The 18,681-nt window shown below is 30.5% G+C and overlaps 1 protein-coding gene across 1 annotated transcript in view; it reads right to left on the bottom strand.

Moving 5' to 3' along the window:
- nvd (neverland) overlaps positions 1-18,172 on the bottom strand; it is a 79,226-nt gene extending 61,054 nt beyond the window's left edge. Inside the window, exon 1 of the mRNA XM_065498828.1 lies at positions 18,052-18,172. Within this exon, the coding sequence (XP_065354900.1) occupies positions 18,052-18,168 (117 nt within the window). The 5' untranslated portion in view covers positions 18,169-18,172. The remainder of the gene's footprint in view (positions 1-18,051) is intronic.
- Between the last annotated feature and the right edge of the window lie 509 nt (positions 18,173-18,681).

The raw sequence follows: 18,681 nt of genomic DNA, 5'->3' as shown, positions 1-18,681 counted from the left end.
TATACAAGTAAATATGGATATATTTTAAGTAATATGTTAATTTTGTTACTACATTTCTTGTTTTAATGGCCTGTCGATTTTTTAATAACTTTAACATTTTTTAACCAATTTTTGTCTTTTATACCTCATTAGAACGACAATTACGTACACATTTCGATTCTTTTAAATAAAATTGCAAAAGTAATACATAATGGCAACATTTTTTTAAAAAAACTAAAAAATTAGCTTAAATTTTTTTTGGTGGTATTTTAGGTCATCACGAAAGTTTTCAGGGGTACGGTTTCAACATTTCAAAAACTTTAATTCTAAGGGACACTCTAACGTTTATATTGTACTTGAATTCGGGATCATGTCCAACTAGCTCAAATTTTTTAAAGCATAGCTCCAAAGAGTTTGCTAGTCAATTGTTTTGTAGATTGTTCGGGAATATTTCTGATGAAAATTTAATGGTGGACTTTGTTATCGAATGTTTTTTAACATTATCAATACTTGAATTGTTAACTTTAAAGTTACTTTTTGTTTAATATTTAACAACTAGCTGACCCGACAGACGTTGTCCTGTCCAAATTAGAAAAAAGTTGGATTTGTGTTTTTGAATGATAACCCTCTAACCGGCCAATTTTATTACGAGGTAAAATAATATACCAGGTTATTGTTTGAAAAAAAGAAATAGGTACGTTGGAATAAAAAAAAAAAAAAAAGTCAAGTGCACGTTCATATTTATCACAATAAGTAAATTGTTTGTCTCTTTACACATATTTACCGTTATAACGGGATAAATAAGCAAATAAAGTAGCATTACATACATTTAACATCCCCCGCCTAAAGGCAGCCTTGCCGGTTAGAGGGATAATATTTTTTTTTACCATATTTTCTAAAATTCCATGCTTTTTGCTTTCGAATTTGAACATTTTGCAAACTATTCTTGCTAATTGTTTATTACTAAGTATTTTGAAAAAACTATTGATTTTGAGATACAGAGGTTTTGGTTATTTATTACAGAAACTAATAAAACAGGAGATTGCAGCCTATGCCTCTCCTAAGACATTTCCAAATTTACTAGATTATATAGAAAGGTTTACTACGAAGACGAGCTATGAAGTCCTGATCGGTTTAGGGTTCAGCCTCAAAATCATTTAATGTAAAATAATAATTAAGAGGCCCCCACTAGTTAATTTGTCCAACGAATTCTTGTCGTGATAACCATCTTGTAGATGGATATTTAAATATAATATGGATATCAGTTCCAAAATATTCTTCAAATTTAATAAAATCATTTCTTTGTCTTGAACTATTACTAAAAAGGCAATCCCTCATAAATGTATAATTTATTTAATATACATCAGTTTGAGTATTTGAAAATGTTTCAAATTAAGAGAACATTAATGAAGTAGCCAATGCTACATCAATAAAAAATGGACTATTTTAAAATTGTACCAAATGGCTCGCGGTAGTACCACGATACAAAATGAGTCTAAAATGTACCAAACAAAGTACAATTGTACCATGTTTGCCAACCCTGTTGCAACGCCATCGCAAATGATCAGTTTGCTTGCTGCAAAACTTTGGCCATCGCACTGTCCTTGGAAACGTTGCATGTTGGATTTTCATTGATTTGCATATTCAATGGCAACTTGAGTGCTGAATGAGCAGTTCGACCGCCTTCCAACAACGTAGCTGCAATTCCTGATGAAGCAAGTGCAATATCATTCTGCGAGCGTATCGTTGCCAAAATAAACGCGATCAAAAAGTTTTTCCAGTTCAACCGGGAGCGTGCAAAAAACTATCCTTACGGTTCCATCTTTCACAACTTTCATAAGAGTGTCGTACGCATATTTTTGTTGACGATTCAACAGTGGAACTTTTGTTCCCTCAAGGCATCGCAATCAAATTGTTTTTCGCGTCGCAACTCTTGATTAAATGCGTCGTTCATCGGACGATCGAGAGCTGTCATGCCTAACTCAGATAATACCTTTTTCGACATCAATCACATGTCCTCAATTAATATCAAAGCCTCATTGAAAAATTTCATCGCCCAGTAGCAAATTTGGATTTGATTTCTAATACGCATCTGATGCAAAATATCATCACACATACCATATTTGTACTTACTTCACAAATCAGTCGGTTTATCTCAACATGCTTCCCATATGTTGAGATATACGTATTTGATGAGCATTTCACGAAAGCACTGCATCTCCGAGGGATTATTTCCAATGAGTGTCATTATCTAACAATCGCATGCGTTGACATGCTTCTCTATACGTTACACAATTCAACATTTATAGTTCGTAAATCTCGGAATGATGTTGGGCCACGAACGTTGACTAATAGTAAACGCAAATAGAAACACTCATCGTTTCTTGGATGGATTGTGTAAATGGGACATAATGCGTCGTATAAAAATAAATGGGGGAAACCTGGAACTCGATTTCCTTGTTTCCGCCGTTGAAATTTCTTTGTCTAATGATTCCAAGTAATATCTTGGTATTTCAGAGTATAGCTGCGTTCGGGCACAATTCTAAACATCTGATCAATGTTGTAGATGGCGTTCGATCAACTCGCTGTAATACATTCTCCTCAGTAAAGTACACATTTTGGACATTTTCCAGATTTACGGCTAAATGAACAACAGTTGGATGTCTTTCATGAATGGCAAATGAAAAATGCGCAAAATTGATTCGTTACTGCTAACATAGCGGTCCATTTGAAGTTGATTGACTTCATCGTTAGAATTCTCCGCACTAACTCAGCCAAGTCATTGCCTTTGGTTACATATTTGCAGATGTATTTCATAAGTGGCCGTGGACAATTTTTCTTTCTGTAAAACACTTTTGGGCACTATTGCGAACATTTAAACAAAAAATTACCCAAATCCGTCCATGAGTTCTGCGATTTTAGATATATCATATGTCAATTAATATTAGTGGTTATTTTATATATGTCGTTAACTTTTGTTTTAGTAAAAACTTAATCCAATTTACTACGATTATTTAACAAAAATTAGCAAAATTGGTGCAGCCGTTTTCGGATAAATCGTAAATTTTTCAGTAAAAACTTAAATTAGATTATTACGAACATTTAAAATATCGGTGCAGCCGTTTTCAATTTTAGATAAATCGAAAAAAGTGGGCGTAGAAGTAGGCATGGTCAATTTTTCTTTCCGTAAAAACCTAAGTTGGACTATGACGAACATTTGACAAAAAAAAACTTGTCCAAATCGGTCCATCCGTTCTCAACTGATGCAATTGCCAACGAACGCCATTTGATTTTTATTTATATATGTATACGGAATTCATGTCAGCTAATTTTATGATGATCGGTCCTTAATTAGTCATAGCTCCTATATAATAGCCGCTTCCGAAAATAACTTTAACATGCATAAATCTCTTAAAAATTTTGGTATACACATAAAATTCAACAGAAAATTCAACTCTCATAAATAATCACACGACCTAATTTCATGTCGATCGGTCCATAATTGGTCATAGCTTCCATATAACCCACTTCAGAAAATCACTCACGAATATAAATTATTGAAATTTTAAAAGCAAATGAGACTCTTGCCAATGTTTCTTTGCAATCTATTTTACTTCATATTGCTGAAAAAATTTTTGAGATGCAAAAAGACGCTGTAATGGAAGCGGAGAAGACATATTTTTTAAGCTCCGAATTAATATTAACCCAGCAAAAATTTTGTGAATTTTTGTAATGACAACTAGTTATTTCATGCATTATTTTGTAATGAGTGGTGGTTACCCAGCACACTATTTTATTTACTAGAACTTTTGCATTTAGCACAGCTATCTAGTGTGTTTGACTGGAAAACGGGAGGTTAGTGGTTCGCCATTTTCTTAACTGACTGTAAGTACATTTGTAAGCTTGAATTTTTTAAAAATCTCGAACAAAGGTAAGTAGTGTTTCAGTCAAATAATAAGTAGTTATACATTGGCTCCAATATTACTTGCTGGCTTACTAAGTAAGTAAAGTTTTTGCTGGGAAGCTGTACCTCAGATCCATTAATTTCCACATCATTTTTAGATAGCCGCTTACAAAACCGGAAACGTTCCACACTTCTACCAGAAGTAATTGAACTGTTATGTTGCAGTGAACCCATGGAAGAATTTCACTTTAGCCAAGACAATGAAATTAATGAAAGCGGAAAGATGATCTTTTTGATTTAAATTTACAAAATGAATTAGATTTAAGCAATTACTAAAAGTCTTAGTATAATTAAAATAAAATAATTTATTAAGTTTGCATTAATGATTGTAAATGGGTTAATTTTTGATCGTTAGTGGGTTAAATTCCATTTTGTCGTTATTAATTTAGCACAGAAAAAGTATTCATTTAACCTATAGTGGATTGGCAGAAAAAGGGAAATAATTTGACATATTGAACACAAAAATTGCAAAAAAATGTCTATTTCTTGAGTTACAAAATATTTATTTTCATTGATATCCCACTAAGGCACTGTGGGAGAAATCAACAATTTAGTGGCGCAAAATAAAAAAAAAACTTTCGCATATTTGATTTATTGTTATGTAGTTTCAATCTATAGTTGTTGCTGTACTTAAAAATATTTAACATTTATTAATAACTTCAGTGGTTTGGTATTGACAACTAATTAAATGTAAAAAATATTTCAGAAATTTTTTTTATGAAGAATTGGTTTCAAAGTTGTTATTAAGCTGGATAGTACAAGGTTTTCTTTAAGCTGTATTTTTACTTTTTTTTATGTAGATGGAATATGAGGCTTGGTAAATCAGAAAAATAAAAATATATTTTCCGCTATTTGTGATAACCAATGGCCATATTCTTATATAATTTTATTTTTTACTTTTTGAATTTTCGAAAGGTTGCCAGTTACTAATGCTGTGAGATGCAGTCCTAATTTTTTTACCAATATCAAGGCCATATTACAGACTATATATGGTAAAAAATTTAGCTGCGAAAAAGTGCGAGGTCGATGTAAAATCTGATACTAAATTTGTTCCTTATTTTTTAAGATTGTATATAAGAAGTGCTATTGGTAATTACATTATATAAAAATGACATTTATGTAATTCTAACTACTTACAAGTTGCTAAAAACAAATGCCAATATACCAAATTTCCCTTAAAATTATGAGTCCTTTTAAATATGGTAGTGCTTTATTTAGATTAAAAATATAACATTTGCGTATTTCGCCTTTTATCCAATACAAAAATACTGAAATATCATTGGATAAAAGACAAAATGCGTAAAATAGGATTTGATTTTAGACCTATCGTTTTTTGGTTTTTTTTTCGTCAAAAAAATCGACCCACCGTAATGTACATACTTTATTGTTATTTGTTCTTATATAATGTACTCATGCAAGTATTTTAAGCTTTTTGGTGTCTAATAAAAATTAATTGCTAAATAAAAAATGTTCTTTCAATTGTAAAGACATAATTATGTACGTTTATTTCTTATAATTTTCGGGATTTTAGATTTCCCGAAAATCTTTACCAAATCCCGAACCTCGGGATTTTAAAAAATCAGTCCCGATTAGCTCTCTAGTTTCATCTGCAAGCTATAAAAAAGTGGAACCGTTATCGAAAGATGTTAGGCAACTTTTGTTGGATCCATTACTTCCTAGTGATTCATCAGACTCTGAAGTCGACTAATTTAAATAAATTTTAAAAATCTCATAATAAAAATTCACAAAATTGTAACAAGTGTTAGTTAGCTTAATTACTCTTTATTTCATTGTTTAATTATAACTAAATTATTTATAATAATGAAATAAAATCATTTCATAACTAATAATTGTTATTCGTTTTTAAAAATAAACTTATTAATAAAACTAAAAAAAGTTTAATTTTATATGAATATTTCGACCTAAATGTCCAAAATCTATAGATTTAAATAGTTACTTGCTATAAATAAAATTACTTATATAATTTAAATTTTTTTAAAGATATATTAAAATAATTTCTTACAATTGAAAATAGTATAGAATTTCTTCCGAGGTAGTGTAGTTTAGAAGCCTCTCCCGCTCATTCTACTGAAGTAGCAGTACCCATTTTGCATTACTTTATTAGCTTACCTCCTTGCCTACAATATTTCCATATAAATGAAATTAATTTGGCCAAGCGTTTAGAAGATACGAATTTAGTTCCACTAAATTATGGTTTTCTCCCACTGTGTAAGGGACCAAAATTATCTTAAAGCTTTTTTTTGTGCAAAAAAAAATTATTGGAAAAAAGGGCCCATATCGGAAAAAAAGTTCGATTTTGCAAGAAAAAGGCAAAAATTGTATGTCTTGAGTTACAAAATATTTATTTTGATAAATGATATCCCACTAAGCGACCAAATAGGTCTTAAAGGAATAGACCCAAGATTTCTTTTGAGCTAAAAATAAAATTTAAAAAAGGGTCCATTTTGAAAAAGTCAACAAAGTTTTTGATTTTCCAAAAAAAAAGTCAAACATTTTATGTTTTGAGTCACAAAATATTTATTTTGATAGATATCCCACTCGCATCCCACTAAGCGACCAAATTGGCCTACAAGGAAAATATCTAAGATTTATTTTAAGAAAAAAGGGCCCATTTTTAAAAAAAGTCAAAAAAGTTTTTGATTTTGGAAAAAAATATTAAAAATTTTTTTTTTAAATATTTTTTTTTTCAAAAGATTGAAGAAAGAGCTATCTAAGCTATCAGTTCAATGATCATAAAATTCATAGGCCTATGATATTTGATTTATTCATACTATTGTCTCTCAAATAAAATCAAGTTTTGTGTTCTACATCGTATGGTTTAAAAGTAATTGTGAATTTTTTTAAATTTTCAGGACGTCATATTTTTTTTGGACCGGAAAGGGTATCGAAATTTAAATGGCTATGATTTTAATTTTGATACAAAACTGATCAAATTCAACTGATGAAATCGTTTTTAGACATAATATAAAAAAACGATAGATTTTGCAAGTGTACATAACTAATGTTTTTCCATAATAGGGCCATACACAATAGTGCAATCAAGTGCTTGTGCCAGCTGATTGACTGTGTATTAGCTTGTGGTGTGATTGTACCAGCTGCTGGTGCTTTACCATAAATAGTTTGATATTTTTTGATTGTATGGGCATGATTGAATCGTGTGTTGTAAAATTAGCTCATAAAATTAAAATCGTCATGGCATAAACATCAAAAAAATAAAAAAATTTAAATATGAATGCCAAAGAAAAAATATTTTGGGGAGCATTTCTCGAACGTAAACAATGCCTAGCCTATGGAATGTTAAAAGTACGGAATGGTAGAACAATTAAAACAGGTGGACCAAGAAGCAGATAGAGAAAAAGTGGTAAAAAGAACAAATTTGGAACAAATTACAAGTTTTTCGACCAAAAAAGTGAAAAATCTGCTGCAGGAACAGATGATGTTTTTGTGGTATTACGATAAACTCAATTTTTGGAATATCAGGAATGTTCCAGAGAAGGAAAATGTACCATCATCACCTTCTGCGCTGATTGTCAATTCTTTTAGAAGTTTAATATGTTGTAGTTCCCCTTTGTTTTCTATCCATTTCTTTATCCAAATACGATTTTTTTGCTCATTTTTCGTTTTAGGATAATAGCAACAATAAGTTTCCACACAATTTTAAAAAAAAATTAATTTTGTACCAGCATGCTGATGTATTGTGTGCTTCAAGCTTAATTGCACAATCACTTGATTGCTCAATAACGATGGTGTTGTGTATGGGCCCTATAACTATTTGAAAACTTGTATGAATTTATATTTCTCACACATAATGTTAGCAAATTGAGCTTGTATTAAATTTGAAAAGTTCTCCAACGAAATTAACTGAATATTGTTTTAAACTGTTAAGACTAAATGGGAAAACCGGACTGACAACATGATTGACCAATACTCAAAATACACTCAGGTCTCGTTTTATGCGATAGATGCGTTCCAAACGATACTCTTGCGTCATATAAAAACTAATGATTCGTTCAAAATTTTGAAAGACCGCAAAAATTCAAATTTTAATTAAAAATCCAGAGCGAAATCACATAAAAAAAATCAACAAAAATATATTTATTTCATTTAATTAAACAGTAAAAACAAAAACCCTTTAAAAAAAAATAAACAAAAATATAATATTAATTCATTAATAACAGAAAACGATCAAATATGTAAATATGTATGATCAATCTGAATGACTGAATAATTGTCGGCATAGTTTAGGAATTGGTTCAACGTCATTTTCATCACTAGATGATATAATCATATCATCATATTGTAGAATATCATTTTCATCACTAGAATTTAAAAAAAACATCTAAAATTTTAGAATCTGTTAAAATTCCAAAAAAAAAAAATGTGAATTTAAAAACCGCATAAATTTGAATCTGCATAAAACGAGATCTGAGTGTAGATAAAATATTAAAAAACCGACATCAAAACTTCGTTCTTTACTTGTTTAAAAAAAATTAAATTATTCGAATAATTCGATTAATTTTAAATGTGTGATCGAATTATTCGAACAAGTTAAAATCTCTTATTCGTTTTATTCGAAGAAGAGAAAAATCGAATAATTTGAATACCCTATAAAAGGTTTCTAAAACAAAATTACTGTACAAAATCTGTTTTATAAATCTTTTGTAAATTTAAAAATTATTATGAATAAAGCCTTTAAAAACCAACAAGTTGACAACACAATCACACATGCAGCCACCTGCAGCTCACTGTATAGTGAATTTATGTGGACAGTGATTTTCGACACTTCTATACAAGTGATGACAAACAGAGTTGCCAATAAATAGTTTCAGAAAAATTTACTTGATGCTGGTAAAATAATAAATATATTTTTACTTATTTTATGTATTTTTGTAAAAGAAAATAGTACAATAGTACTTATCGTTTTCGTAAAAACAACAATTTCATTACTTTTTATAAATAAAATTGTTACTAATGTCTATAAAAATTGTTAACACTAACATTTTCCCCAGAAATATTTGTATTTGAATATCATAGTAACACTACAGTGTCCAAAAAAACCGGCAAATTTAAAAATCGGTTTCCAGTTTAACCGAAAAAGTGTGTTTTTGAAAAAACCGGTTTTAATTTTTTTCTTAAAAAAAAACCGATTTCGGTTTTTGTATTCAAAAAAAAAAACCGGTTTACATTAAATTTTTATTCAATATGAAACATTTTTTAATTCTTAAGGCTCTATCTTTATGCAATTACTTTATTCCTTTTACGAAATATTGTCAAATGCTACAATTTTCTATAAAATAAAACAATATTTTTAAAAATGGTATCAAAGTTTTACAAAAATATGTTTAAATAGCTTTCATTAAAACCGTTAACCGTCTTAAGGTAAGGTCAGACTACGCAAATTATTTGATACAAAATGTTTCATGTGTTTGATCAAAACTATATCAAATAATTCATGGGTTGATTTTGTGGTCACACTGTACACATTTATTTGCAATATTTGTTTAATCAAACTATACAGAAATACTATCAAACACACGAAGGGGAAAATATATTTTTCTTGTGGTCACATTTATGGTAATATTTTTTTTAAATAATTATTAAATAAAGCTGCAAAAAAACTTTAATTTCTTTCATCAATAAAGAATACATTTCTAAAAATTAAAATATTACTAGATTTTGCTTTACAATTAAAAGAAGTGTGAAATTTCAGTACTTTTATTTAAACATCAAATATTTTATGTTTCTAGTTTGAACAGAAAATATTTTTCACGGCAAACAAGAAAACAGCTGAATTTGGTCAAACAAATTTATTTGCCGATAAGAAAACTTTCTTGTAATGTGACCAATATGTGATCACTAAACAGCAAATATTTCCCTCCATTTTGGGTCATTTTTTATTTGATCTTGCAATTCATTTGCAAGACCAAACTGCGTCAAATAACAGCTGTTGCATCATGTGTAATCGTAAAAGTAGTGTTGCAATACATATCTTAAATTAAAAATCACTACATGAAAACAAATCGTGAAAAGAACTCAATCTTGAACAATTTAATAATATAATTATTAACGGTCTAATTCATAATAACTTAAAACAGCTTTATAAGTCGCTAATAAGAAAAAAATCGAAAAACAGTATTCATAAACGTTTAATAGTGTTATAAACTATTCATAAATTTGAAATATTTATTGTAGGTTCGACACTACTTTAAACCTACTTTAAGGTACTATTTTTCCATCTTATCTGGAAAAAAGCAAATTTTAAAGGTAATTGTTTATAAATTTGCAATAATAGACGATACTATTGCAATTGCTAAACATAATTTTAACTCCGACGGGGAATAAATCACACTTTAATAATATATGATTTTGTTTCATATTCCTCCGGCAGTGAGCTTCATGAGGTTCGCAAGTGAGTTTTATAGACATTTAGTAATTTTCTATTAACCTGCAACGCCATGTAATAATACAATGTGTAAACATTGTTGAAGAAGGTCCACACAATCTAATATACCAACTCCAGAATTAAATTAATGTGTTTCCACACAGAAATCCATTAAATTTTGTTAAAATTTCACAAAATGTCAATAAAAATAAATTAATAAAACAAATTATAAAACAGTGATGTTTATTTTATCACAGAATATTCGTCATTCGAATACTTTAAATAATAATTATAATAAAATATATAAAAACTTTTGTATATTAATACATTTTAGCGTAATATAAATTTACTGGAATCAAATATAGATTATTTTCACTAAAAATTTGTTTTTATCATCAAAAATGTATTATTACTAAAAACAAACAATGAAAAAAAAGAGAATTAACGAATATTTTATCCTAATGACAAGCAACACTAACAACGAACAAGTAAGAGTGCTATATTCGGCTATGCCGAATCTTATATACCCTTCACCTTTGTTGTGGATGCATTATTATTTTTTATAATTACCTATATATGTATGTACATTGCCCACTTTCAGCGTACAGCATCCTAAATTTATCAAGAACACAAAAAACAACAACAACGCCAAACGAAACAAAACACCAAAAGAAAAAACAAAAACAAAATACGCAAGGCAATGAAACCAACACACATCCAAACATACGTTTAATTGTATAAAAAACAACAACAACGCCAAAAGAAACACAGAAGAAAAACAAAAAACGCAAAGCATGCACATCCAAACATACGATTTGTTGTTTTTTGTCAAAAAAACAACACACAACCAAACTAAACTTTAGTTGTAAAAAAACAACAACAATGCCAAAAGAAACAAACCACAAAAAAAAACAAAATACACAAAGCATGCAATACATTGTGTTTTTTGATGAAATTTTCAGAGGTTGTCTCGGGTTTTTGCTCATATCTCCGTTATTTATGGACGGATTTTGCTGATTTTAAATAGCAAAATTCTCGAAAGTATGTCTGACAGAATTGTTGAAGATTTGGATCCCGGAGATATCTGGGGCCTTCAGAAAATTGATTTCAACAGACAGACAGACGGACATGGCTTAATCGACTCCGCTATCCAGATCCAGAATATATATACTTTATAGGGTCGGAAATGAAAAATGTAGAAATTACAAACGGAATGACAAACTTATATATACCCTTCTCACGAAGCTGAAGGGTATAAAAAGTGGAAATAACAGAGAAGCATTGCCAGCTTAGACAAAAAACAGTACATTAGTTATTGTGCCTTTATCTAACGTTTATGAATACAATACTTTTATTAAAGGTTTATAAAGCTAAAGTGTTTGTTAACAAATTTGTGCTTTAAATCTACAATAAAAGACTATAAGCCACCTCCTCTTTATTTGCGCGAACCTACTACAAATGTTTTGGTGAACAAATTGTCCCAACTTGTAGGTAAGGAGAATTTCCACGTGGTCTCTCTACGTAAAGGAAATATTCAAGAGACAAAGGTACAAACTTATTCGGAAAAAAATTTCAGACTGATTGTTGATAATTTCGATTCCGAGAAAAGAAACTATTATACATATCAACTGAAAAGTGCAAAAGGTTTGACAGTAGTCATCAAAGGTATAGATAGTTCTGAGCCAACTGATGATATTAAAAAGGCGCTAGAGTCTGAAGGCTTTGAAGTGAAGTCCATTCACAATATAATAAATAAAAATAAAATTCCTCAACCAATTTTTAGAGTTGAAATCACTTTCAACTCTTCTCAATTAAAGAAAAAGTGTGACACTCATCCAATATACGGTTTAAGATATCTTCTAAATCGTAAAATAATTGTAGAAGAACCAATTAAGCGCAAAGGTCCACCTCAGTGCCTTAATTGCCAAGAGTTCGGTCACACCCGAACATTCTGCAAATTACCTTCTGTATGTGTAAGATGTGGAGATATTCATAAAAGTCAAGAATGCCCCCACTCAAAAACAGATAATATAAGAAAATGTAGTAACTGTGGTCAAAATCACACCGCAAACTACCGTGGATGCCCAGTATTCCTACGCATACAGGAATCAACGAAGGCAAGAAGACCTTTATATGCTCAATATACGGCTTCTAACTTTCCAAGCCTTCCTGATGCTTCTAGTGCTCAATATAGAAGTATCATAAAAAACAATAATCAAAACAAATCGTATGCCCATACGACAAATGAGGGTTCAGTTACCCAAATGAAAACAAACACAGGTGCTTCTAGTGCTCAATATAGGGGCATCATAAATGATAATTATCAAAACAAATCGTATGCCAATACGACAAATGAGGGTTCAGTTACCCAAATGAAAAGAAGCAATGGAAATAATTCCCCATTATTTTCATATGCACATGCATTAAAAGAGGGTGTACCAGTACCCGACAATAACTCTCAAAGCTCTATTGAGAATCTAATTCAAACCATGAACAGTTTAATGACGAACATGCAAAATATGTTTCAACAATTGATGCAGAATCAAAGCATGCTCATGCAGATCCTGCTAAATAAAAAATGAATTCTCTAAGAATTTGTTTTTGGAATGCTAACGGCCTTAGCCAACATAAGAATGATGTACAACAATTTCTCCACCTTCAGGAAATTGATGTACTACTCGTTTCTGAAACACACTTTACCATAAAGAACTGTTTCAGAATTAGTGGTAGAGTGGTAGAGCTTGTGGTGGAACAGCTATATTAGTGAGAAAGGATATTAGGCATTTCCCAATGCCAGAATATAAAACGGATCACATCCAGGCCACATCTATAAATATACCTGATGGTAGAGTTACAATATCTTCAATATATTGTCCTCCTAGGTATAATATTAAACGAGAGCAGTTTCTCGAATATTTTAGGACTCTAGGTCCAAGATTTATAGCAGCTGGTGATTACAATGCAAAACATACATTTTGGGGCTCTCGCCTTATTACTCCTAGAGGGAGGCAACTGTTAGAAGCAATATCGTCTAACAGACTAGATGCCATATCTAGTGGCCAACCTACTTATTGGCCTACAGACCTCAATAAGATTCCCGATCTAATTGACTTCGCTGTAATCAAGAATATAAAAAGAGAATTTATTTCAGTGATCCCTTCGCTGGACCTCTCGTCAGACCACTCGCCTACAGTTTTAACGTTATTAGCAGTTCCAAGTAAATTGGAAAACTCTTACTCTTGTTTCCCTAACAAGAAAACGAACTGGTTAAAGTATAAAATGTATGTTAGCTCACACTTGCCACAAAACATCTCATTGAAAAATGAGTATGAGATACAATCCGCTGTCGATATATTTACAGACATTTTAACAAACGCCGTTAAAGTGTCCACGCCCCCAGTCACCCTGGGGAATTACAGACATTCAAAATGTCCTAAAAACATTGATTCTCTTATCAAAGAAAAGAGAACCCTCAGACGTCAATGGCAACAATCGCGATCTCCGAACGTAAAGGCTAAACTTAATCAGTGCCAAAGAAGACTTCACGTCGCCTTAAAGATTAATAAAGAATCTAACCTGAGAAACTATCTTAGAAACTTAGACCCTACTAAGAACACAGAATATAGTCTCTGGAAAGCTGTGAAAAATATGCAATGCCCTATTGTATATGAGTCGCCCATACGCCTTCAGAACGGAGAATGGGCAAAAAATACTTCAGAAAAAATCGAAGCATTTGCCAATCACTTGGAGAATGTATTTACCCCAAATGATACAAATTCATATATTAGAGATAATGTCATAAATAATGTGGTGCCAGCCCCACTAAAATTCCGGTTCTCTGCCGTGAGGACGACGGTCAAAGGTCTTAAGGCTGGAAAATCACCTGGTATAGATAAAATTACTACCACGATGATAAGTAATCTGCCCAACTCAGCACTGAGAATTGGATATTTCCCATCCTCATGGAAAATATCTGATATAGTTATGATACCGAAACCGGGAAAAGATGTCACTCAAGTGACATCATACCGTCCCATTAGCCTATTGTCAATATTCTCAAAACTTTTTGAAAAGTTGTTACTTGAGAGACTTATAGTGCACCTTGACGAAAATTGCATTATTCCTGACCATCAATTTGGTTTCAGAAGGAAACATAGTACTATCGAACAGGTACATCGGATAACTACACTTATTCGGAAAACCTTCGAGAGCAAGCAGTATTGTTCCGCATTATTTATTGACATATCTCAAGCTTTCGATAAAGTCTGGCACGATGGACTAATACACAAAATTACTAGATTACTACCTGCGAACGTACATAAACTGCTTAAAAATTACATACAAGAAAGATCTTTCCAAATCAGATCAAAGGATGTGATCTCAACACGTCGAAAAATATCCGCTGGTGTACCACAGGGAAGTATTCTAGGGCCGTTCCTATATATTTTATATACTGCAGATATGCCCACGAGCGCACTGACTCACACATCTACATTTGCGGATGATACCGCTTTTTTAAGTGCACATGAAAACCCCGTAATAGCTTCTCAACAACTCCAGTCTCACATCGGCGATTTGGAAAAATGGCTGGACAAATGGAAAATTAAGGTCAATGCAACAAAATGTATTCACGTTACATTTACTTTAAGACGAGAAAGTTGCCCTTCCATACAGATAAATAATATCAAAATCCCAGAACAGAGCCATGTGCGATATCTCGGTATCCATCTTTATCGCCGTTTAACATGGTCCCACCATATTGAAGCCAAGGTTACGCAAATAAAATTAAAGTCAGTCCAACTGTACTGGTTAATTGGCCCACGCTCTGCTCTAGACTTGGAATACAAAGTGCTTTTGTACAAAACAATTATAAAACCGATATGGCTATACGGCATTCAGCTATGGGGAACAGCCTCCTCATCTAACGTTGAAAAATTGCAAAGAAAGCAGTCAGCACTGTTAAGGACAATAACAGGTGCCCCATGGTACATTCGCAATAGTAATATCCATAGGGATCTCAATGTCCCCATAATACGCGAGGAGATCAAACTCTCCAGTCTAAAATACATTTCAAAACTAATGGATCATCCAAACCCCCTCGCCAGGGAGTTGCTGTCATTTAAGGGTCATAGACGACTGAGGCGATTGGAAACACTGGATCTGGCCAGATAATCATCGAGCACTCATGTTGGATATTGCAGCGGCAATAACAACTTTAGTTTTAGTTTAGGTTAAGATTTGAATACTTATTTGTAAATTTATAAAAAGAAAGATTCAATAAAGAAAAAAGATACTGGAAAAAAAAAAAATCTACAATAAGATTTTATTATGAATTAGACCGTAAATGTTTATTTATTAAATTATATTACTATCAACGCATTAAAATTTGTACATAGGTATAAAGCTACGTACACACGGTTGTCATATTCTTACAATATTGTCAGAAAATGTTAATAGTACATAAAGTTTACAAAATATCCCTAATATAATAAACAATTTGGAATTTTATTGTATTTGTTTTGGCTTTGTTTGGATTTTGAACTAAAAATCGCTTTATTCAAACAACACCATAATGATTTTTGAATTTTTTTTATAATTTGTTTGAATTTTATATGATTTTCTATACGAAAAATGTAAACTCTATCAGATAGTTTAAATTCTAAAAATTAATAAAAAAAATCTTTTTTAGATTGTTCAAATTGGACGTGTTTCAGAAATAAAAATCTGCTAGAAGTGTAAAACAAAATTATAAAATTCTGTGTGTTAAAGACTTAACGTGAATTGAACTATATTTAAATATTATTAATCGAACATGAGTGTATCCAAACTTTATTCATTCATGTTCACAAATATTATAAAATTTTACGGAAATGTTTACCTTTTTTACATACATTTTTAATTAATTGCAATCAAATTATATCTAAACTATTTTCTTTGATTTTAAATTCAATCTGTACAAATACAATAAATATTCAATATATTTGAGCAATTTTAAATTTTGTGAATAGACAAACTAAATCTATAAAAAATAATCAAACATCAGACTATGTGAAACGTATACAAATATAAATCGCATAAAAATGCAAAAATCGCAACATAGACTTCATTTCTTCAATTAGTTTTTCTCCCAGTATGTCATTCTAGGCTGAATGACTTTTATGTGAAGAAGAAGACTTCATTTATTGATGCAATTTTTTAATGAAAATAATTTAAATAACAAATGTTCAAGAAATATTGAATACGTATTTATGTCTAAAAAAAAATAGTGAAATTGTGTGTTTTAATTTATTACCAAAAATATTTAAATAATCTCATTTAATTTTTCTCATTTTTTTTTTTTTGCTCTATTTGATCAAACAATTATTTTATGAAAGTATTTTATATAGTGTGACCACCCGGCAAATATATTTACTGATTCTTTTTCGCAGCAGTTTGGTCAAACAAAAAGTGAAAAATTAAATTCACTATATCATTACAAAATTCAATAAAACTTTAATAAAATAACTGCTTTAGAATTCGAATCAAGTGCTTTAATTTTAAAAGATTTGCAAGATCAAATTATATATTTTTAGCTAATTATGTAGCTAGGGGTCACACTATGTTCACATTAAGTAAATATTTAATTTGCCGTCAAATAATTTTGTTTGACTAAAATCATCTGTTTTGTTGTTTGCTCTAAATTTTATTTGTGGTCAGATTCAAGCAATGAAATATTTGACGAAAAACTTCAAATATTAGCTGTGTCTGACCGTACCTTTAGACCCCATTCACACTAGGCAATTGAGTTGCGGAAGTCTCTTGCCCAACAACAAAACAGCATGCAAAATTTTCTTCTCCTTAACCCGACATCTATAAACACAAGAGACTTGCGCAACTAAATTGCCTTACTCAAAAAACCTAAAAGTTAAAGAAATCCGAAACCGATCGAGTTTACAGATATGAAAAAACGGTTGACCGATTTTCGGTTTTGGAACTCTAGTTATGTCACATGCAATTACATATGTACGTGCGAACATGGAAATTATGAATCGTATGTATAACGTGAATTGTGACATGCACATGGATTCCATATGTATCGAATACATGTCCTAATACATATGGAATACATGCCGTGTGACCCCCCTTTAAGAGGGTACCAAAATCGTTTAACGCAGTGTAATAGATTGCGGCAATATTTAATAATATTTGGATTATAGTCACATTAGCGATATAATCCACAATTTCACTGCAACATCAAAAGTCCTTTAATGGAATAAAATAAGATGAAATTAGGAAATGCCTGACTGAAAACTTTAAATATAAAGTTTTCAACTTCTCGAAATTTCTAATCTAATGGTTATCGATATTTTTGTATATAATTTTATATTTAATAATCGGCTAGATATGTGAAATGAGCTTATAAAGTAAACTTTTTATATGAAATTGATTCATGGGTGCATTTAATGCTCATAAAATGTGATTACATATATCGCATTAGTGACTATACACAAAAATATTTTTGCTGCATACCTGGACTAACAACAGATTCCACAGCTTTGTGGTAGTATTCCTTCGCGAACAATATTAAATTGAAAACAAGTTTTATAACGAAATAATAAAATTGTGTTCTAGAGAATAAATTTCTCTAGTCTAGACTAGAGACTAATTAGATATGAGACTAATGGATCATATTCTATGCAAATAATATGGTAATAGAAATACGTACCTTTTTCCAATTGCACGGCATGTAAAATAACCAATAAAGCGTGGCTATTCCAATAATTGTACCACAAACTTTATATAAACTTGTAAACAAAACACCATCTCCAATAAAATGCTCCATCTTGTCAATTAGATAAATTTTATCTAATGAGTTCAAAACTAGTGTTTTATTTATATTGAAAAATTCCATTTTCAATTATCCTAAAAATAGAGAAAATAGTAGCAATATTAACAAGAAATTAAATATAATCTGCTATAACAAAAATTTTAATAACTTTTCCGCATTAAGTGAAAATCTGTTAACACTACGTAGGTATTTATTTGCGAGTTTTATATTTTTGTACAATTCTCCTGCAAAATTAAAATGTTTGCAAAGCGGTTTGCGTTTGTTGCTACGATATGTAGTTGTTTAATCAGTTGCGGACCAAAATTACAGCTCGTTCCAAGGCGAATTTATATAAGATCGGTCAGACGATTTTTTATATTAGCTGCTGTCAATTTCCATGTTTATTAACAAAATACAAATTTTTTACGTAAATGATTTAAACTTTGCAAATTTTTCACACAAATTTAATTTGTAATACAAATTTCTTCATGTTTAGTTATAGTATATCAATCAGCTGGTTATAGTTGT

Source organism: Calliphora vicina, chromosome 1 (assembly GCF_958450345.1).
Source record: "Calliphora vicina chromosome 1, idCalVici1.1, whole genome shotgun sequence".
Taxonomy (NCBI): domain Eukaryota; kingdom Metazoa; phylum Arthropoda; class Insecta; order Diptera; family Calliphoridae; genus Calliphora; species Calliphora vicina.
The sequence above is the reverse complement of the archived record's forward strand: the minus strand, read 5'-3'. Positions and strand labels throughout refer to the sequence as shown.